At 41.8% G+C, this 23802-nt stretch overlaps 1 protein-coding gene across 1 annotated transcript; it reads right to left on the reverse strand.

Annotated features, from left to right (window-relative positions):
• Positions 1 to 373: 373 nt before the first annotated feature.
• On the reverse strand, positions 374 to 22687 carry LOC112221545 (deleted in malignant brain tumors 1 protein-like). The gene is made up of 15 exons (XM_024383670.2): positions 22639 to 22687; positions 22112 to 22153; positions 20064 to 20399; positions 19828 to 19851; positions 14267 to 14296; positions 13823 to 14140; positions 13649 to 13672; positions 11546 to 11863; positions 10712 to 11053; positions 10576 to 10599; positions 9923 to 9946; positions 9476 to 9793; positions 9303 to 9326; positions 2605 to 2922; positions 374 to 2081 (listed from the first exon to the last, which is right to left on the reverse strand). The coding sequence occupies exons 1-15, from the start codon at positions 22685 to 22687 to the stop codon at positions 2059 to 2061; spliced, it is 2214 nt and encodes a 737-aa protein (XP_024239438.1). The 3' UTR covers positions 374 to 2058.
• Between the last annotated feature and the right edge of the window lie 1115 nt (positions 22688 to 23802).

Raw genomic sequence — 23802 nt, forward strand, 5'->3', positions numbered from 1 at the left:
AGCTGACGCTCCTAGCTATCCCTCCCTGCAACCCCTCCCCTTGCTCACCCAGACTTTACAACCACGTTAGTCCAGAATATTGGTACTAATATCCCTATATAGACTGTCTGAGCTTTAGACAGCCATTGGTAAAACAAAATGTCAATATAATAAAAAATAATAATCAAATCATCATACAATAAATAATAATCAGAATGACTTTCATCAATTCATGGAGGTAGATAGGCCTATATAAGCTACTTGATAGCCCTACGTTGAAAACGGCTCTGTAACATGTTTATGTTGCCTCATCACAATTAAATATTTTTATTATCATCATAATAATTAGCTAAACATTTTGTCTACAGAACATGTAATAAACAATCAGACCATATAGTGTTACGTAGTTTATTACACATAGACAAAATGACAGGTTGTTTCTCTGGTCTCATTGATATGCACTGTCCATTCATCATAATCAGATTTCTCCTGTCCTTCTCCCCAGAACACATTGCCTTCTAATGCTAAACTACATTAATTATAGAGGTAGCCATGTAGCCAGCGACTTCCCCATTAATAAAACATAGCCCAGTGCCAACACAGGAGTGGGGTGAGGAAGAAGGAAGAGGAAGGAGGAAGGAAGTTATTGAGTCCATGACCTTCACCTGCATGAGTCTGGCATACACTTGGTCTCTTCATCCCTCTATAAAAAGAGACCATCTTTTTTTAAAGTAAAGCCCAAACAACAATTTACACAATCAATTAATTAATTTGAAATCCTTTAAATGTCCTATCAGAATTGTAGCAGATGTGAATTGAGATCTGCCGGCTCTAGCACACCACAACTGGACTGTATCCCTCTTCTGGCATAAAATGGAATTGCCTGATTGCATATTCAGAATCTAAATAGAGATTATTAAGGCTCCCTGTGAAATGAGCTGAGTTGCTGGGCCTCTTTCATGTCATAAATGTGATTGTCTGACTAATGTTAATTCATTGAACAGCAGTGCACCTCCCATAAGCCTAACATGACAATGTGAAACCATTATGGTGATTGTGGGTGAGAAATAGGAGGACAATAAGAATGTAAAATGAAAAATATATTCCTATTGATATTTTGGGAAAAGTCTAATGTTCAAGTTAGCCTATATTGTAAAGCTTAATTAGATACCTTGATCATCTAACAATGACCTATTGTTGCTCTCTATTGATGGAGTGGATGGAGAGGAATTTAGCAGGTGAACTTTACTCTTGCAACTTTGTGAATATATGGGTAAAATCCCAAAGAAAATAAAGAAATGGTAAATACCTTGGAAGAACAATACAGTATTCATTACTTTGATTTAATCCAAGATACAGTCAATTATAATAATTCACAGTACACTAGCCTGGTAATATGACTCAAGGTCCTGTTACTTGTAGAAACCAAACTATGCAAGGGACATAACAAATACAATGTTTTGTAGAACTAGAAAAATGTCAACACAAACTTTTAAATGTCTAAATATCATGTAATGAATTTAAATTAAAACCATGAATAAAAAATGGCCCATTATTTTCTCTGATGATTTAAAAAAATTGTATTTCAGTTCACTTCCTAATTGACGTTACAGTATTGTCAACACTACACAAATAATTTTCAACACCTTATGCATACTAATCTTATACCTCATGTGATTGCATTTTAATTATATTGGAGTTCAAATTTAGAAGGCCTTTGGGGCTTGGCTGGCCTGGGTTGTCTTCACCTTCTCAGTCTGGAAACTCTGACACAGCAACCTTCTTGGCATTGTGTCATTAAAGAGGGCTTTTATGAATGATACATGAGGCAGGATTTTAAATAGTTGGATGCCACATTCCCTGCTGAAAGCAAGAAAATCCCCTCTGGTCAGAATTCAATTGTTACAGATAATGGTTTTCCGTACTGTATTTTTAATAGTGTGTTTGATTTGCACACCAGCATGTCCCAGGAGGAGAGAGGTGGTATCATAGAAATAGAATTTGAATGTACATACAGTATATATGGTTGACCATTGTTTCTACTAGACTGGATGGATGAGAGCTCTACAGTACATGCATTCAGAAGGCCCCGGAAGCAGAACCTAAAATGAGAAAAACAGTGAAACATTGACACATAGGGTCACCACATATTAAAATGAGCAAAAGTATTACTTTTCACACAGACTTTTACACAGCATCTACGTATGAGCAAGCAACAACTTCTTGACTGATTTCTGCTTAACGGGATAGTTCACCCATAGTACAAAATCAAATTGGTTTCTTTATCCTGTAAAGGATAAAGAACAAGGTTTGACAGAAATCCATGCTTTGGTTCATTTCCCTGGGATTGTTTTACAAATGCTAACGTTTTAGAATTTGTGGCACGAATCCATCCAAATCCTGGCACCGACATTTTTTGTAAATCATGTCCAAATCATCCGAAAGTATCTAATATGTATTGTGAAAATCAACAAAGTCACCTATAGATGATTTGAACATGACGTGGGAAAAATGTTAATATCAGTACCATGACTTGAATAGGATTTGTGTCACAAATGTAAGTACAGTTACCAACATAGACAATATCATGATATGTAAACTTCCTGCCACAAACATTTATCTCACCAGCGCAGGTGACTCCTGCATCTTCATGGTGGCCACAGTCATGGTTACCCAGTCCACTGTGGGGACACTGCAGCAAAGAGTCTTCAGAGCCAGAACAGGCCAAGTCATCCAGAGAGATGGAGCCACTGCCCTTTCCAAACCTGGCAGATCCAAAGGCCTCTAGTGCTTCTCCACAGCCCAACTCTCTGCACATCACCTGAGCATCCCTCTGATCCCAGTCATCATCACACACTGTACCCCACTGGCCAGAGTCAAACACCTCCACTCTACCAGAGCAGTTGTTGGGACCGTTGACCAGACGCACTCTGGAAATGCCATCTGTAATAGACAGGTAGAACTGTGAAGATGACAGGGTGTGGGATTGATGTTGAGTTAAAAACTTTGTAGAAAATATACAGATGTAGCATCTTAATTAGATCACCCTGTTGTAGGATAACATGCAATGCAGGAAATGTAGAACTTGTAGTGTATTTGAGGTTTAAGACGGCTTCTGAAGTTTGTAATTTCCACTTTGAAATCTCAGACTTGATTTTCCCTTCTGAAAAATGTATCAACCCCGACAAAAATGTCCATTATTTCTAATCCACATAACAATTAACATTTCATGTTGATGCAGGAATATTTGCCATTGACCTTAACAAGGCCCACAAGACCAGTGGAAGCAAAATAACCCCATAACATAAAAAATACACCACCATATATTACAATAAGTATGGGGTTCTTTTCTGCCCATGCATTCTCATTTCGAGGCCAAACCCCACCACTGGTGAGCGTGGCCAAAGAGCTCTATTTTCATGTCATCTGACCATAGAACCGGTTCCAATTCAAGTGCCAATGCCATTAAGCAAACTCCAGGTGTTTACATTTGTTGGATGGCATGAAAGTTGAGCTCTTTGGCCACACACACCAAATTAAATCAAATCAAATTTTATTGGTCACATAAACGTGTTTAGCAGATGTTACTGCGGGTGTAATGAAATGCTTGTGCTTCTAGTTCCGACAGTGCAGCAATATCTAACAAGTAATATGTAACAATTTGCAACAAATACCTAATCCACACAAATCTAAGGAAAGGAATGGAATTAAGAATATATAAACATATGGACGAGAAATGTCAGAGCAGCATAGACTAAGATACAGTAGAGAGTATAGAATACAGTATATACAGTGGGGCAAAAAAGTATTTAGTCAGCCACCAATTGTGCAAGTTCTCCCACTTAAAAAGATGAGAGAGGCCTGTAATTTTCATCATATGTACACTTCAACTATGACAGACAAAATGAGAAAGAAAATCCAGAAAATCACATTGTAGGATTTTTTATGAATTTATTTGCAAATTATGGTGGAAAATAAGTATTTGGTCAATATCAAAAGTTTATCTCAATACTTTGTTATATACCCTTTGTTGGCAATGACAGAGGTCAAACGTTTTCTGTAAGTCTTCACAAGGTTTTCACACACTGTTGCTGGTATTTTGGCCCATTCCTCCATGCAGATCTCCTATAGAGCAGTGATGTTTTGGGGCTGTTGCTGGGCAACACGGACTTTCAACTCCCTCCAAAGATTTTCTATGGGGTTGAGATCTGGAGACTGATTACGAAGCCACTCCTTCGTTGCCCGGGCAGTGTGTTTGGGATCATTGTCATGCTGAAAGACCCAGCCACGTTTAATCTTCAATGCCCTTGCTGATGGAAGGAGGTTTTCACTCAAAATCTCACGATACATGGCCCCATTCATCCTTTCCTTTACACAGATCAGTTGACCTGGTCCCTTTGCAGAAAAAAAGCCCCAAAGCATGATGTTTCCACCCCCATGCTTCACAGTAGGTATGGTGTTCTTTGGATGCAACTCAGCATTCTTTGACCTCCAAACACGACAAGCTGAGTTTTTACCAAAAAGTTATATTTTGGTTTCATCTGACCATATGACATTCTCCCAATCTTCTTCTGGATCATCCAAATGCTCTCTAGCAAACTTCAGACGGGCCTGGACATGTACTGGCTTAAGCAGGGGGACACGTCTGGCACTGCAGGATTTGAGTCCCTGGCGGCCTCTTAAAGAAGAAGTTACAGGTCTGTGAAAGCCAGAAATCTTGCTTGTTTGTAGGTGACCAAATACTTATTTTACACCATAATTTGCAAATAAATTCATTAAAAATCCTACAATGTGATTTTCTGGATTTTTTTTCTCATTTTGTCTGTCATAGTTGAAGTGTACCTATGATGAAAATTACAGGCCTCTCTCATCTTTTTAAGTGGGAGAACTTGCACAATTGGTGGCTGACTAAATACTTTTTTTGCCCCACTGTACATATGAGATGAGTAATGCAAGATATGTAAACATTACTAAAGTGACATTATTAAAGTAACTAGTGTTCCATTTATTAAAGCGATCAATGATTTCAAGTCTGTATGTAGGCAGCAGCCTCTCTGTGCTAGTGATGGCTATTAAACAGTCTGATGGCCTTGAGATAGAAGCTCTTTTTCAGTCTTTCTGTCCCAGCTTTGATGCACTTGTACTGACCTCGCCTTTTGGATGATAGCGGGGTGAACAGGCAGTGGCTCAGGTGGTTGTTCCCCTTGATGATCTTTTTGGCCTTCCTGTGACATCGGGTGCTGTAGGTGTCCAGGAGGGCAGGTACTTTGCCCCCGGTGATGTTTTGTGCAGACCGCACTACACTCTGGAGAGCCTTGCGATTGTGGGCAGTGCAGTTGCCGTACCAGGCGGTGATACAGCCCGACAGGATGCTCTCAATTTTGTAAGTTTGTGAGGGTTTTAAGTGACAACCCAATTTTTTTCAGCCTCTTAAGGTGTTGAGGCGCTGTTGCACCTTCTTCACCAAGTTGTCTGTGTGGGTGGACCATTTCAATTTGTCAGTGATATGTACACAGGAACTTAAAACTTTCCACCTTCTCCTTTGCTGTCCTGTCGATATGGATAGGGGGGTGCTCCCTCTGCTCTTTCCTGAAATCCATGATCATAGTCTTTGTTTTGTTGACGTTGAGTGAGAGGTTATTTTCCTGACACCGCACTCCCAGAGCCCTCACCTCCTCCCTGTAGGCTGTCTCGTCGTTGCTGGTAATCAACCATACTACTGTTGTGTCGTCTGCAAACTTGATGATTGAGTTGGAAGAGTGCATGGCCATGCAGTCATGGGTAAACAGAGAGTACAGGCGGGGGTTGAGCAAGCACCCTTGTGGGGCCTCAGTGTTGAGGATCAGCGAAGTGGAGATATTGTTTCCTACCTTCACCACCTGGGGACAGCCTGTCAGGAAGTCCAGGACCCAATTGCACAAGACGGAGTTCAGACCCAGGTCCTCGAGCTTAATGATGAGCTTAGAGGGTACTATGGTGTTGAATGCTGAACTACAGTCAATGAACAGCATTCGAGTGCATTGTCTGTGGATCTATTGGGGTGGTAAGTAAATTGAAGTGGGTCTAGGGTGACAGATAAGGTGGAGGTGATATGATCCTTAACTATTCTCTCAAAGCACTTCATGATGCCAGAAGTGAGTGCTACGGGGCGATAATCATTTAGTTCAGTTACCATTGCATACTTGGGTACAGGAATAATGGTAGCCATCTTGAAGCATGTGGGGACAGTAGACTGGGATAGGGAGAGGTTGAATATGTCCGAAAACACACCAGCCAGCTGCGCATGCTCTGAGGACGTGGCTAGGGATGCCATCTGGGTCGGCAACCTTGCGAGGCTTAGCTAGTTTAAATGTCATACTTACGTCGTCCACGGAGAAGGAGAGCCCACACTCCTTGGTAGCTGGCCATGTAGGTGGCACTGTGTTATCCTCAAAGCGGGCAAAGAATGTGTTTAGCTTGTCCGGTTCCAAGACGTTGGTGTCCATGACATGGCTGGTTTTCCTTTTGTAGCCTGATTGTCTGTAGACCCTGTCACATACGTCTCATGTCTGAGCCATTGAATTGAGACTCCACTTTCTCTACACTGATGTTTTGCCTGTTTGATTGCTTTGCAGAGGGAATGACTACTTTGTTGTGGTTCGCATGTTCAGTTTTGCGCGAATGCTGCATTCTATCCAGTTTCTGGTTAGGGTAGGTTTTAATATTCACAGTGGGTACAACATCTCCTATACACTTCTTGATGAAATCAGTAACCGTCTCAGTGTACACATCAATATTGTTCTCAGAAGCTACCCAGAACATATCTCAGTCCGCGTGATCAAAACAATCTTGAAGCGTGAATTCCAATTGGTCAGATCAGCGTTGAATAGTCCTTAGCACAGATACTTCCTGTTTGAGTTTTGACCTATAGGAAGGGAGGAGCAAAATGGAGTTGTGGTCAGATTGGCTGAAAGGAGGTCGGGGGTGGGCCTTGTATGCATCCCGGAAGTTGGAATAACAATGGTTGAGTGTTTTTCCAGCGCAAGTACTACAGTTGATATGCTGATAGAATTTAGGTAGCCTTTTCCTAAAATTTGCTTTGTTAAATTCCCCAGCTATAATAAATGCAGCCTCAGGATATATGGTTTCCATTTTGCATAATGTCCAGTGAAGTTCCTTGAGGGCAGTTGTGGTATCGGCTTGAGGGTGGATATACGCAGCTGGGACAATAACCAAAGAGAATTAACTTGGGAGATAATACGGTCGGCATTTGATTGTGAGGTATTCTAGGTCGGGTGAAAAAAAAGATTTGAGTTCCTGTATGATATTACCATTACACCATGAGTCGTTAATCAGGGAACATACACACCCGCCCTTCTTCTTCCCGGAGAGATGTTTATTTCTGTCGGCGCGATGAACTGAGAATCCAGATGGCTGGACCGACTCTGACAGTATATCCTGAGAGAGCCATGTTTCCGTGAAACAGAGTATGTTATAATCCTTGATGTCTCTCCAGAAAGTAACCCTTGCCCTGAACTCGTGAACTTTGTTATCCAGGGACTGAATATTAGCGAGTAATATACTCGGAAGCAGAGGGTGGTGTGCGCTCCCCTAAATTGGACTAGAAGACCACTTCCAGTCCCTCTTTTTCACAGGCGTTGTTTTGGGTCGCTCTTTGGAATCAGTTCAATTGCTCTGGGTGGTGTGAACAAATGATCCGCTTCGGGAAAGTCGTATTCCTGGTTGTAATGCTGGTAGTGATGGTGAGTTACCGCCACTCTGATATCCAATAGTTCTTCCCATATGTAATAATCTACCAGTAGTAGGTTTGGTGTCGAAAATAGAATGCATGAGCAGAAAATAACCCATACAATATGTACTGTAAAATAGGGTGGAGGATCTTTGATATTATGGGGCTATTTTGCTTTCATTGGTCCTGTGACCCTTGTTAATTAAGGTCAATGATATCAGAAACTTTACCCAGTCCCAGGACATTTTAGTCAAAAACATGGTTGCCTGTGAAGGAGGCTGAAACTTGGCTGCAAGTGGGTCTTCCAGCAAGACAATAACCCCAAACACACAGCAAAATCCACAAAGAAATTATAAATTGGCCACAAAATCAACATTTTCCATGAAAACATGTGGTTTAAATTGAAGAGCGCAGGGCCTCCTGAGTGGCACAGCGGTCTAAGGCACTACATCACAGTGCTAGAGGTGTCACAACAGACCCGGGTTGTATCACAACCGGCTGTCATAGGGCGGCGCACAATTGGTCCAATTTCGTCCGGATAAGGGGAGGGTTTGGCTGGGGGGGCTTTACTTGGCTCATCGCGCTCTTGTGGCGGGCCAGCTGCCTGCAGGCTGACCCCGGTCGTCAGTTGAACAGTGTTTCCTCCGACACATTGGTGCTGCTGGCTTCTGGGTTAAGAAGCGCGATTTGGTGGGACATTGTTTTGGAGGACGCATGACTTGACCGTTTCTCCCCGAGCCCTTTGGGGAGTTGATGCGATGCGACAAGATTGAAAAAGGGGGTAAAATACTAAAACAATTGAAGCGGGCTGTCCATAAGTCAAGGATCTGGAAGGATTCTGTATAGAGTAATAGTATAAGATCCCTCCCAATGTGTTCTCCAACTCATAAACCATTTTAGAAAAAGGGTCAGTGCAGTTATCCTCACAGTGTGAGGTATTGAAAGGTATTGACCTTTTGAGAGAAAAAAGTCTTACTTGTTGAACAAAATCTCTTTCCCTGAGCAGTTTTATTAGTATAAAATAACATAATTTCAAAGAAACAATATAGCTTAGTATTTTAATGATTTATTTTATACAGTAATATTTGCTCATCTTTATCAAGGTTGTCAAAACATTTTGGAACCCATTGTATGTAACCTTAAAATGTGCTATATAATAAATAAAGCTACCTGCGTTTTAAATTAGCTAAAGGTTGCAGTGGCTGTTTAAAGAAAACTGAAACATAGATTACAGTTCTCCTGGCCAATAAACTACTTTCAGGATCAGGAACCATCTAGCAGTTGAATATGGAACTTCCCCTTAAATCTTACCTGAGCAGACAACACTCGCATCCTCAGGATGCAAGTAGTTGTACTGACCTATCACATCAGAGGGGCAGTCAAAGAGAGATTCCTCTCTTCCATGTTGTCCAGAAGAATGGGAATACCATCTCCCATACCAAACCAGGCCCATACGGGGGCATCTATAGCCCACATACAGCGGAGCAGTCTGCAGACCATGTCAGCAGGGCTCACGTCACAGTTATCATCACACACCGTACCCCACTGCCCCGGATGATACACTTAAAATATAGTTGTATGGAATTGATCTTACTGTTTTTAAATGGGTCTTCTTGTTCTTGAATTGAAGGTTATGAAAATAGGAAAATATGGAGAAGGGACATTGACAATGAAAGTGAGATATTGTGAAAAACAGGTATTAAATTATCCTTAATTCATCTGAACATAAACTATTTTTGTCTACTGTAAATGTAGACTGAGACTTACCCATCATGCAAGTTACACTGGCATCTTCATCATGGCCACAGTCATGGTTTCCTATCCCTCCTGAGCTGCATTCCAGTAAAGATCCCTCACTTCCCATGCACGCCACATCATCCAATAGGATTGAGCCACTCCCCTCACCAAAGTGAGCCTGGTGAGGAGCCTCTGTGGCTGGTCCACAGCTCAGCTCCCTACATACAACTTGGGCATCTAGCACAGCCCAGTTATCATCACAGACTGTCCCCCAACTCCCATCCTGGTAGACCTCCACCCTGCCAGAGCAGCGGTTGGGACCATCAACTAGGCGCACTGTCAAGTCAGCTGTTTGAGTTAAGAGGAAGGGAAAGGGAGAAATGTGTAATGGGCACTAACTTTTTGTTTTACAAATACGTATTATGACTCATTTTGCAACTGAAACATAAAGTAAAAAATCATTTTTTGATTACTCACAATGGGAATCTGAAGGGGATGGACCTGAGAGATGAAGAGAGAGAGAGAGAGAGAGAGAGAGAGAGAATATCGTATGGTGTTAAATCTTTCCCCTTCAATTATTGCTGGAGAGACAGACAGCCCCTGCCATTGTCTGCCAGCTGAATTACAGGACCCAGGTCAAGGGAGACAGGTAGCCTAGCAGTTAAGAGCTTTGGGCCAGTAACCGAAAGGTCTCTGGTTTGAATCTCCGAGCCGACTAAGTGAAAAATCTGTTCATGTGCCCTTGAGCTAGGCATTTAACCCTAATTGCACATGTAAATCTTTCTGGATAAGAGTGTCTGCTAAATGACTCAAATGTAAATGTAAATCTCTTATTCAAACCTAAAATATACCGACCATAAACAATGCTCAGATTTATGGTGATTAAGTGAAAACAAACTGCACTGAGGCAAACTGGTTATGTCAGTTAGGGGTTTCTTCTCATGATGTGTGAATCATAATTTCTTTGCATATAGTGAGGTTTCCTGCAATTGAAACATAAAGTAAAGACCCACTGGGAACACACTGTTTAAATCAACATTGTTTCCACATCATTACAATGAAACTACGTTGAACCAATGTGAAATAGACATTGTCTGTGCCCAGTGGTAATTCATTTTTAGATGACTCACAATGGAAATCTGAAGGGGATGGACCTGAGAGAGAGAGAAAGAGAGAGGGAGGGAAAAAATGGTAACATTACACAAGCCCCTGGTTGGTGTTGGTAGTTTAAATAAGTTGTCTGAGAAATTTCAACCATTCACTTACCAGACTGCCCCTCACATATCGCTGCTGCATCCTCAGAATGTCCACAGTTGTGTGACCCCAGTCCATCTGAGCTGCAGCCAAGCAGTGACCCTTCATTCCCAGAACATTGCACATCCTTTAGCCAGATCTCCCCCCTGCCTTGGCCAAAGTGAGCCTGGTCCGGGGCCTCCAGCGCCACCCCACAGCCCAGTGCTCTACACACTACCTTGGCATCCAGCAGGTCCCAGTCATCATCACACACTGTACCCCACTGGCCAGAGTAGAACACCTCTACTCTACCAGAGCAGTTGTTGGGACCGTTGACCAGACGCACTCTGGAAATGCTGCTGTTCTCTGTAGGACCTGTAAACAAAGATAACTGTTAACTCCATTTACTAAGTGATTTGATTAGAAATTAGGTGCATCCCTGTTCGCTTTATTAAGGTACAATTGGGTTAACGAACAATACTGAGGTGAGTGCATGTTTCATCAATTTTGCATTGTTTTTCTTTGCATATACCATAGCTTTATAAACATTGCAAAAAGCAAAGGCAAAATACTGCAAATTTGACTAGTTCCTCTACACTGAAGGAATTCTTTTTAAAGGACATCATTAGTGAATATGGCGCTAGGTTTTTTATACATGGTTTTGATCCAGCTAATAAAGTAAGATCCCGTATTAGATCGAGCCAATACTGCAAAAAGAGAATAGGAAAGTCCACAGGGAGTTCAATGGCTGGATGTCTACAGAAATACCTGTTGTAGAATTTGGTTTTTACAGTGTAACACTAGCCCTATTACCAACATAGACAATATCATGATGTATAAACGTCCTGCCACAAACATTTATCTCACCAGCGCAGGTGACTCCTGCATCTTCATGGTGGCCACAGTCATGGTTACCCAGGCCACTGTGGGGACACTGTAGCAAAGAGTCTTCAGAGCCAGAACAGGCCAAGTCATCCAGAGAGATGGAGCCACTGCCCTTTCCAAACCTGGCAGATCCAAAGGCCTCTAGTGCTTCTCCACAGCCCAACTCTCTGCACATCACCTGAGCATCCCTCTGATCCCAGTCATCATCACACACTGTACCCCACTGGCCAGAGTCAAACACCTCCACTCTACCAGAGCAGTTGTTGAGACCGTTGACCAGACGCACTCTGGAAATGCCATCTGTAATAGACAGGTAGAACTGTGAAGATGACAGGGTGTGGGACTGTTGTTGAGTTGAAAACTGATGGAAACGGATCTTAATTTGATCATCCTGCTGTAGGATAACTTTCCTGCAGTGCAGTAAATTTAGAACTTGTAGTTTATTTGAGGTTTAAGAAGGCTTCTGAAGTTTGCAATTTTCACTTTGAAATCTCAGACTTGATTTGCCGTTATGAAATATTTAACAATTTCTACAAAAATGAAAAGTAAGTATAATGCACATAATAATTCACATTTCCTATTGCTCCAGGATTATTTGCCATTGACCTTAACAAGGGCCCCAAGACCAGTGGAAGCATAATAGCCCCATAACATAAAAAATACACCACCATATATTACAATAAGTATGGGGTTCTTTTCTGCCCATGCATTTTCATTTCGAGGCCAAACCCCACCACTGGTGTGTGTGGCCAAAGAGCTCTATTTTCATGTCATCTGACCAAAGAACCGGTTCTAATCCAAGTGCCAATGCCGTTTAGCAAACTCCAGGTGTTGTTATTTGTTGGATAACATGAAAATAGAGCTCTTCGGATATGCACACCAGTGGTGGGGTTTGGCTTCGAAATGAAAATGCATGAGCAGAAAGGAAGCCCAGACTTATTGTAAAATATGGTGGTGTATTTTTTATGTTATGGGGCTATTATGCTTACACTGGTCTTGGGGCCCTTGTTAAGGTCAATGACATCATGAACTTTACCCAAAACCAGTACATTTAAGACAAAAACCTGGTTGCCTCTACCAGGATGCTGAAACTTGGCAGCAAGTGGATCTTCCAGCAAGACAATAATCTCAAACACACATCAAAATCCACAAAGAAATTGTTAATTAGCCACAAAAATCAACATTTCAGTCTCCGGATTTGAAAGCCATTGGAAACCTGTGGTTTGAATGGAAGAGGGCAGGCCATAAGCTCAGAGAAAGGATATTGAGGATCTGGAAGGATTCTGTATGGGGAATGTTCTAAGATCCCTCCCAATGTGTTCTCAACTCATTAACCATTTTAGAAAAAGGTTCAGTGTTGTTATCCTCGCAAGGTGAAGCATTGAAATGTATTGAAAACAAGGGTGTCAATCATTTTGACCCCTACCTTTTTGAGAGAAAAAAATATTACTTGTTAAACAAAATCTCTTTCTCTAAGAAATTTTATTAGTATAAATAATATAATTTCCCCATTTTTCTGAGCATACAATTTAGTTCAGTATTTTAATTATTTATTTCATACAGTCATTTTTGCTCATCTTTATCAAGGTTGTCAATAAATTCAGATCCCACAGCATATAACCATGACTGACCTATCACATCAGAGAGGCAGTCAAAGTGAGAGTCCTCTGGTCCAACACAGGCCATGTTTTCTAGCAGAATGGGAATACCACCTCCCATACCAAACTAGGTCAATCCGGGGCCATCCTAAGGGCTCCCGAGTGGCGCAGCGGTCTGGGTTTGAACCAGGCACTGCATCTCTTGCACTGAGATGCAGTGCCTGGTTCAAACTCAGGCTGTATCACATCCGGCTGTGATTGGAAGTCCCATAGGGCGGCGCACAATTGGCCCAGCGTCGTCCAGGTTTGGCCGAGGTAGGCCATCATTGTAAATAATAATTTGTTCTTAACTGACTTGCCTAGTAAAAAATAAATAAATAGATTGCCCACATACAGTGGAGCTGTCAGCAGTGCTCACGTCCCAGTCATCATCACACACTGCCCCCAATGACACACGTATAATATAGTTGTATGGAATTTATCTTACTGTTTCTAAATGCATCTTCTTGTTCTTGAATTGGAGGTTATGAAAATAGGAAAATATGGAGAAGGGACATTGACAATGAAAGTGAGATATTGTGAAAAACAGGTATTAAATTATCCTTAATTCATCTGAACATAAACTATTTTTTGTCTACTGTAAATGTAGACTGAGACTTACCCATCATGCAAGTTACACTGGCATCTTCATCATGGCCACAGTCATGGTTTCCTATCCCTCCTGAGCTGCATTCCAGTAAAGATCCCTCACTTCCCATGCACGCCACATCATCCAATAGGATTGAGCCACTCCCCTCACCAAAGTGAGCCTGGTGAGGAGCCTCTGTGGCTGGTCCACAGCTCAGCTCTCTACATACAACTTGGGCATCTAGCACAGCCCAGTTATCATCACAGACTGTCCCCCAACTCCCATCCTGGTAGACCTCCACCCTGCCAGAGCAGCGGTTGGGACCATCAACTAGGCGCACTGTCAAGTCAGCTGTTTGAGTTAAGAGGAAGGGAAAGGAAGAAACTTGTAACGGCACTGACTTTTTGTTTTACAAATACATATTATAACTTGTTTTGCAACTGAAACAAAGTAAGGAATCATTTTTAGATTACTCACAATGGGAATCTGGATCTGAAGGGTACGTACCTGAGAGAGAGAGAGAGAGAGAGAGAGAGAGAGAGAGAGAGAGAGAACGAGTATGGTATGGTGTTATGATGGTGCCGACGGAGATGGCAGCATCGCGACTAGCTCTTAGGAAACTTTGCAGTATTTTGTTTGTTTATGTACTATTTTTTACGTTAGCTCAGGAATTATTTGGTGTCATTACATACAGCCGGGAAGAACTATTGGATATTAGAGCGACGGTAACTCACCAGAACTTCCAGCATTACGACCAGGATTACGACTTCCCTGGAGCAGATCCTTTGTTTGCTCTCCCCAGAGTAATTAAGGTACTCAAGGCGGTCTTCTGCACACCTCCCACCACTCCTGAGTATTTTACTCGCTAATGTCCAATCTCTGGATAATAAAGTTGATGAGCTCAAGGCGAGAGTTGCTTTTCAGAGAAACACCAGGGATTGTAACCCACTCTGCTTCACAGAAACATGGCTCTCTCGAGACATACTATCTGACTCTGTAAAGCCAGTTGTGTTCTCAGTACATTGCACCGACAGGAACAAACATTTCTCCTGGAAGCAGAAGGGTGGCGGTATATGTTTCATGACTAACGACTTATGGTGTAACTGTGATAACATACATGAACTCTAGTCCTTCTGTTCACCTGACCTAGAATATCTCACAATCAAATGCTGACGGTATGCTGATCTCCCGAGAGAATTTTCCTCAATAGTAGTCACAGCGGTCTACTTCCCCCCTCAAGCTGATACAAGACGACCCTCAAAGAACTTCACTGGACTTTATGTAAACTGGAAACCACATATCCCGAGGCTGCATTTACTGTAGCTGGGTATTTTAACAAAGCAAATTTGAGGAAAAGGCTCCTGAAATTCTATCAACATATTGATTGTTGTACTCGCGCTGCTAAAACTCTCTCATTATTAAACTACCTTCCAGAGTGCATATAAGGCCCTCCCCGGCCCTCCATTAGGCAAATCGGACCACGATTACATCTTTCTCCTACAGGCAGAAACTCAAACAGGAAGCACCCGTCGTGAAGACTATTCAACGCTGGTCTGACCAATCGGAATCCACGCTTCATGATTGTTTTGATCACACGGACTGGGATATGTTCAGAGTAACATCAGAAAATAATTTTGACACATATAACGATACGGTGAATGATTTTATCAGGAAGTGCATAGAACATGTTGTACCCACTGTGACTATTAAAACCTACCCCAACCAGAAACTGTGGATAGAAGGGAGCATTTGCGCAAAACTGGAAGTGCAAAGAACCGCATTTAACCATGGCAAGGTGACTGGGAATGTGGCAGAATACAAAGAGCGTAGTTATTCCCTCCGCAAAGCAATCAAGCAGGCTAAACGTCAGTATAGGGACAAAGTTGAGTCCTAGTTCAACATCTCACACACAAGACGTATGTGGCAGGGTCTACAGACAATCACGGATTATAAAAGGAAAACCAGGAACACCGACATCCTGCTTCCTGCTTCCGGACAGGCTGAACACCTTCTTCGATTCTTTGAGGATAATACAGTGACACCGATGCGGCCCGCTATCAAGGACTGTGGGCTCTCCTGCTCCATGGCCGACATGAGTAGGACATTTAAGTATGTTAACCTTTGCAAGGCTGCCGGTCCAGACAACTCAATCATCAAGTTTGCAGACGACACAACAGTAGAAGGCTAGACTACTAACAACGATGAGACGGCCTACAGGAAGGAGGTGAGGACTCTGGGAGTGTGGTGCCAGGAAAATAACCTCTCACTCAATGTCAACAAAACTAAGGAGATGATCGTGAACTTCAGGAAAGAGCAGCGGGAGCACTCCCCTATCCACATCAACGGGACCGAAGTGGAGAAGGTGGAAAGTTTCAAGTTCCTCGGCGTACACATCACTGACAAACTGAAATGGTCCACCCACACAGACAGTGTGGTGAAGAAGGTGCAACAGCACATCTTCAACCTCAGGAGGCTAATGAAATTTGGCTTAACACCTAAAACCCTCACAAACTTTTACAGATGCACAATTGAGAGCATTCTGTTGGGCTGTATCACCGCCTGATAGGGCAACGGCACGGCCCACAACTGCAAAGCTCTCCAGAGGGTGGTGCGGTCTGCCCAACGCATTACCGGGAGAAAACTTCCCGCCCTCCTGGACACTTACAGCACCGATGCCATAGGAAGACCAAAAAGATCATCAAGGACATCAACCACCCGAGCCACTGCCTGTTCACCCCAAAATCATCCATGTCAGTACAGGTGCATCAAAGCTGGGACCAAGAGACTGAAAAACAGCTTCTATCTCAAGGCCATCAAACTGCTAAGCAGCCATCACTAGCACATCAAAGGTGGCTGCCTATAGACATAGATTAGAAATTACTTGCCACTTTAAGGAAATTAAACACTTAAATAATGTCTCCGTAACTTGCATTACTCATCTCATATATATAAACTGTACTATTCTACAGTATCTTAGTCACTGTAATTGTGTGTAAATATTGCTTCACCCATCTCATATGTATATACTGCATTCTATACTATTTTATTTTATTTGACCTTTATTTAACTAGGCAAGTCAGTTAAGAACAAATTCTTATTTTCAATGACGGCCTAGGAAGAGTGGGTTAACTGCCTGTTCAGGGGCAGAACGACAGATTTGTACTTTGTCAGCTCGGGGATTTGAACTTGCAACCTTCCGGTTACTAGCCCAACGCTCTAACCACTAGGCTACACTGCCGTATATGTACACTTCAACTATGACGGACAAAATTAGAAGAAAAAAATCCAGAAAATCACATTGTAGGATTTTTTATGAATTTATTTGCAAATTATGGTGGAAAATAAGTATTTGGTCACCTGCAAACAAGCAGGATTTCTGGCTCTCACAGACCTGTAACTTCTTCTTTAAGAGGCTCCTCTGTCCTCCACTCGTTACCTGTATTAATGACACCTGTTTGAACTTGTTATCAATATAAAAGACACCTGTCAACAACCTCAAACAGTCACACTCCAAACTCCACTATGGCCAAGACCAAAGAGCTGTCAAAGGACACCAGAAACAAAATTGTAGACCTGCACCAGGCTGGGAAGACTGAATCTGCAAGTAAGCAGTTTGGTTTGAAGAAATCAACTGTGGGAGCAATTATTAGGAAATGGAAGACATACAAGACCACGGATAATCTCCCTCGATCTGGGGCTCCATACAAGATCTCACCTCATGGGTTCAAAATGATCACAAGAACGGTGAGCAAAAATCCCAGAACAACACGGGGGGACCTAGTGAATGACCTGCAGAGAGCTGGGACCAAAGTAACAAAGCCTACCATCAGTAACACACTACGCCGCCAGGGACTCAAATCCTGCAGTGCCAGACGTGTCCCCCTGCTTAAGCCAGTACATGTCCAGGCCCGTCTGAAGTTTGTTAGAGAGCATTTGGATGATCCAGAAGAAGATTGGGAGAATGTCATATGGTCAGATGAAACCAAAATAGAACTTTTTGGTAAAAACTCAACTCGTCGTGTTGGAGGACAAAGAATGCTGAGTTACATCCAAAGAACACCATACCTACTGTGAAGCATGGGGGTGAAAACATCATGCTTTGGGGCTGTTTTTCTGCAAAGGGACCAGGACGACTGATCCGTGTAAAGGAAAGAATGAATGGGGCCATGTATCATGAGATTTTGAGTGAAAACCTTCTTCCATCAGCAAGGGCATTGAAGATGAAACGTGGCTGGATCTTTCAGCATGACAATGATCCCAAACACACCGCCCGGGCAACGAAGGAGTGGCTTCGTAAGAAGCATTTCAAGGTCCTGTAGTGGCCTAGCCAGTCTCCAGATCTCAACCCCATAGAAAATCTTTGGAGGGAGTTGAAAGTCCGTGTTGCCCAGCAACAGCCCCAAAACATCACTGCTCTAGAAGAGATCTGCATGGAGGAATGGGCCAAAATACCAGCAACAGTGTGTGAAAACCTTGTGAAGACTTACAGAAAATATTTGACCTCTTTCATTGCCAACAAAGGGTATATAACAAATTATTGAGATAAACTTTTGTTATTGACCAAATACTTATTTTCCACCATAATTTGCAAATAAATACATTTAAAATCCTACAATGTGATTTTACAATGTGATTTTCTGGATTTTTTTCACTCATTTTGTCTGTCATGGTTGAAGTGTACCTATGATGAAAATTACAGGCCTCTCTCATCTTTTTAAGTGGGAGAACTTGCACAATTGGTGGCTGACTAAATACTTTTTTGCCCCACTGTACATTTAAACTCAGTTTTTCACAATTCCTGACATTTAATCCTAGTAAAGATTAGATGTCTTAGGTCAGTTAGGATCACCACTTTATTTTAAGAGTGTGAAATGCCAGAAAAATAGTAGAGAGAACGGTTTATTTCAGCTTTTATTTCTTTCACCACATTCCCAATGGGTCATAAGTTTACACACACTCAATTCTTATTGGTTAGCATTGCCTTTAAATTGTTTAACTTGGGTCAAACATTTCAGGTAGCCTTCCACAAGCTTCCCACAATAAGTTGGGTGAATTTTGGTACATTCCTCCTGGCAGAGCTGGTGTAACTGAGTCAGGTTTGTAGGTCTCCTTGCTCGCACACACTTTTTTCAGTTCTGCTCACAAATTTTCTATAGGATTGAGGTCAGGGCTTTGTGATGGCCACTCCAATACCTTGACTTTGTTGTCCTTAAGCCATTTTGCCACAACTTTGGAAGTATGTTTTGGTCATTGTCCATTTGGAAGATCCATTTGCAATCAAGCTTTAACTTCCTGACTGATGTCTTGAGATGTTGCGTCAATATATCCACATCATTTTCCTGCCTCACTATAACATCTATTTTGTGAAGTGCACCAGTCCCTCCTGCAGCAAAGCACCCCCACAACATGATGCTGCCACCCCCGTACTTCACGGTTGGGATGGTATTTTTCGGCTTGCAAGCCTCCCCTTTTTTCCTCCAAACATAATGATGGTCATTATGGCCAAACAGTTCTATTTTTGTTTCATCAGAACAGAGGACATTTCTCCAAAAAGTACGATCTTTATCCCCATGTGCAGTTGCAAACTGTAGTCTGGATTTTTTATGGCGGTTTTGGAGCAGTGGCTTCTTCCTTGCTGAGCAGCCTGCTAAACACGTGTATGTGACCAATAAATTTGATTTGAATCTTTCCTCTTCAACTACAGCTGGAGAGACAGACAGCATCTACCATTGTCAAAGGTTAAAGGCGGTAGGTAGCCAAGCGGGTAATAGCGTTCCTGTGTTGACTAGGTGAAAAGTCTGTCGATATGCCCTTGCAGTAAAGGGTTTCTTCTCAGGACGTGTGAATATACAAGATATCTGATGTGACTATAATTTCTTTGCATATAGTGAGTTTTTCTGGAATTGAAACATAAAGACCTACTGGGAACGCACTGTTTAAATCAACATTGTTTCCACATCATTTCAATGAAACTACGTTAAACCAACGTGGAATATACGTTGAATTGATGTCTGGGGAATAATTTTGAAATTACTCACAATGGAAATCTGAAGGGGATGGACCTGAGAGAGCGAGAGAGAGGGAGAGAGGGAGAGAGAAAGAAAGGGAGAGAGGAGGAGAGAGAGAGAGAGAGGGAGGGAGAGCGAGAGACAGAGAGAGAGAGAGAGAGAGAGAGAGAGAGAGAGAGAGAGGAAAAATGGTAGCATTACACAAGCCCCTGGCTGGTGTTGGTAGTTTAGATAAATCTTCTGAGAAGATTCAACCCCACACTTACCTGACTGCCCCTCACATATCGCTGCTGCATCCTCAGAATGTCGACAGTTGTGTGACCCCAGTCCATCTGAGCTGCAGCCAAGCAGTGCCTCTTCATTCCCAGAACATTGCACATCATCTAGCCAGATCTCCCCTCTGCCTTGGCCAAAGTGAGCCTGGTCCGGGGCCTCCAGCACCACCCCACAGCCCAGCGCTCTACACACTACCTTGGCATCCAGCAGGTCCCAGTCATCATCACACACTGTACCCCACTGGCCTGCATAATAAACCTCCACCCTGCCAGAGCAGTTGTTTGGGCCATCCACTAAACGTACTCCTCCAGCACTGACTGTGGAGGCTGGAAAATAATTGTTTTGTTAAGTCCCACATTAAGTGACTGGGTATTTATATGATAGTCACATATATAGGAACTACAGTGTATGATTGTCATCATGGAACTACAGTGGCTGGGCGAAAGTATTCACCCCCTTGGCATTTTTCCTATTTTGTTGCCCTGGAATTAACATAGATTTTTGGGGGGTTTGTATTATTTGATTTACACAACATGCCTATCACTTCGAAGATGCAAAATATTTTTTTATTGTGAAACGAACAAGAAATAAGACAAAAAACAGAAAACTTGAGTGTGCATAACTATTCACCCCCCTAAGGCAATACTTTGTAGAGCCACCTATTGCAGCAATTACAGTTGCAAGTCTCTTGGGGTATGTCTCTATAAACTTGGCACATCTAGCCACTGGGATTTTTGCCCATTCTTCAAGGCAAAACTGCTTCAGCTCCTTCAAGTTGGATGGGTTCCGCTGGTGTACAGCAATCTTTAAGACACACCACAGATTCTCAATTGGATTGAGGTCTGGGCTTTGACTAGGCCATTCCAAGACATTTAAATGCTTCCCCTTAAACCACTCTAGTGTTGTTTTAGCAGTATGCTTATGGTTATTGTCCTGCTGAAAGGTGAACCTCCGTCTCAGTCTCAAATCTCTTGAAGACTGTAACAGGTTTCCCTCAAGAATTTCCCTGTATTTAGCACCATCCATCATTCCTTCAATTCTGACCAGTTTCTCAGTCCCTGTCGATGAAAAATATCCCCATAGCATGATGCTGCCACCACCATGCTTCACTGGATGGTGTTCTCGGGGTGATGAGAGGTGTTGGGTTTGCACCAGACAATGCGTTTTCCTTTATGGCTAAAAAGCTCAAATTTAGTCTCATTTAACCAGAGTACCTTCTTCCATATGTTTGGGAAGTCTCCCACATGCCTTTTTGCGAACACCAAATGGGTTTGCTTATTTTGTTTCTTTAAGCAATGGCTTTTTTTCTGGCCACTCTTCCATAAAGCCCAGTTCTGTGGAGTGTACGGCTTAAAGTGGTCCTATGGACAGATACTCCAATCTCCGCTGCGGAGTATCTTTGATCTCTTTGTTGCCTCTCTGATTAATGCTTTCCTTGCCTGGTCCGTGAGTTTTGGTGGGCGTCCCTCTCTTGGCAGGTTTGTTGTGGTGCCATATTCTTTCCATTTTTTAAATAGTGGATTTAATGGTGCTCAGTGGGATGTTCAAAGTTTCTGATATTTTTGTTATAACCCAACCCTAATCTGTACTTCTCCACAACTTTGACCCTAACCTGTTTGGAGAGCTCCTTGGTCTTCATGGTGCCGCTTGCTTGGTGGTGCCCCTTGCTTAGTGGTGTTGCAGACTCTGGGACCTTTCAGAACTGGTGTATATATACTGAGATCATGTGACAGATCATGTGACACTTAGATTGCACACAGGTGGACGCACCACTTTTCCATATTTTATTTATTTTTTTAAATTTTTTGAAACAAGTTATTTTTTTCATTTCACTTCACCAATTTGGACTATTTTGTGTATGTCCATTGCCTGAAATCCAAATAAAAATCAATTTAAATTACAGGTTGTAATGCAACAAATAGGAAAAATGCCAAGGTGGGTGAATACTTTTGCAAGGCACTGTACATTTGATGTTGTATTTTTATTAAGATTAAACTTAATAACAGAATTAGTTGCAAGTCTGCTTCACTATACTTACTTCTATCTAGAACTCGAGATGCTCCTTCATTGGTGCAAACAACTACATGAGTGGAAAATAATGATAAACATACAATGAGGTAAAGATGTTATATTGTATTGCCATGTCAAAAGTCCTGTGTCTGTGTGAGTTGATAAGAGATGGACGCGGACGTGTTTCAGTTCTCATTTGCTTTTAGTTAACAGATTAATTGGAAAGCAAAGTAGACCAGGATATTAGTAGTCATATACCTAACAGTGCTGTTTCTTCCGCAAAGCAATAGGGTGTTTATACAATGGAAATGTTAGTGAGTAGAGTCACATGTCGATTAACCCAATAATATTAAATAAATTATTATTTGCTGAGAACCTATGCACAAAACTACTACATGAAATCTTAGAGCCCTGTGTAAACATGTAGTACACACAATATGAATTGTGCATTAAGTATTTTGTGAAACACACTATTTGCTCATATGGGACAAACACATTCATAAATAGTTAACATAAATATTAATAAATGGTATTGTTAAAATACAGTTCGCTCACCTGCAATCACAAATGCTACGTACCATTTGCGCTTGGGTGTAAGAGTCATGATCAACGTTGAGAATGAGTGTATTGTCATGTATGAACCTTTTTATAGACAGATTTTGTTACCTTTTGTTGTGTGTCACCTGATTCCTACAAAGAAAAAAACTGATATCTAACAAAACGTGGCATATATTTATCACTGAATACACATTATATAACACCCGTGAATATTACTATTTGAAGAAACAACATGAAGGCATCTTCTCTAGGAATAAGACTAACACACTGTTTATCAAAACGGAATACAAGATTTGGAAAAAATAATGAATTTAATTGGGAAATGGTTGTTTCAGAGCCAAATGAGTATGTTCGAGGTGCTTTCCTCTTCCCACTTTCAATTCCTTGAGGGGTAGGCCTGTTTCATGATAGATAGTGGGGTGGGGTCACTTACTTACACCTTAAAATGAAACTCCCTTTTCACTAAGGACCCAATTCTAAATTAGGATTCATGCACATGCATTATGTAAATGAGAGAATAAAGCAGGGGGAAAACAATTTATTTAAAAAAATAAAAAATTATGCCATCCGCAATTACTCAGTTCAAGCCCGTCATAAAAAGCTCTATGCAAAGTTGTTTTCTAACTGGTAATTCGCAAATTGCATGTTAGATATATAACAGAAATATAATGCCACCCACAATAACTCAGTTCAAGCCAGTCATAAAACGCTTTATGCAAAGTTGTTTTCTAACTGGTGATGCGCAAATTGCGTGTTTGTCACGTCCTGACCATAGAGAGCCCTTATTTTCTATGGTGGAGTAGGTCAGGGCGTGACTGGGGGTTTACTCTAGTTTATTATTTCTATGTGGGGCTTCTAGTTTTGTTTGTCTATGTTGGTCATTTTGTATGATTCCCAATTAGAGGCAGCTGGTAATCGTTCTCTAATTGGGGATAATTTTTAAGTAGCATTTTATTCCACCTGTGTTTTGTGGGATATTGTTTATGGGTAGTTATATGTCAGCACTCCATTGTCGTCACCTTCCTTTCGTTCTTGCTTTATTGTTTTGTGCGTTTCTAATAAATAATATGTGGAAACCATATCACTCTGCAGCTTGGTCCGATAATTATTCCAGCGAACGTGACAGAATATCCAACCACAACAGGACCAAGCAGCGTGCCC

The sequence above is a fragment of the Oncorhynchus tshawytscha genome, linkage group LG22, assembly GCF_018296145.1.
Source record: "Oncorhynchus tshawytscha isolate Ot180627B linkage group LG22, Otsh_v2.0, whole genome shotgun sequence".
NCBI lineage: Eukaryota > Metazoa > Chordata > Actinopteri > Salmoniformes > Salmonidae > Oncorhynchus > Oncorhynchus tshawytscha.

Bases quoted from the DNA above. Each gene is read 5' to 3' on its own strand.
- LOC112221545 (XM_024383670.2), bottom strand. From the start codon at position 22,687: ATGACTCTTACACCCAAGCGCAAATGGTACGTAGCATTTGTGATTGCA. The intron at 14,297-19,827 runs GTGAGTAATTTC...TCTCTCTCTCAG, and splicing joins ATCCCCTTCAGATTTCCATT to GTACGTACCCTTCAGATCCA. The intron at 10,600-10,711 runs GTAAGTGAATGG...TCTCTCTCTCAG, and splicing joins GATATGTGAGGGGCAGTCTG to GTCCATCCCCTTCAGATTTC.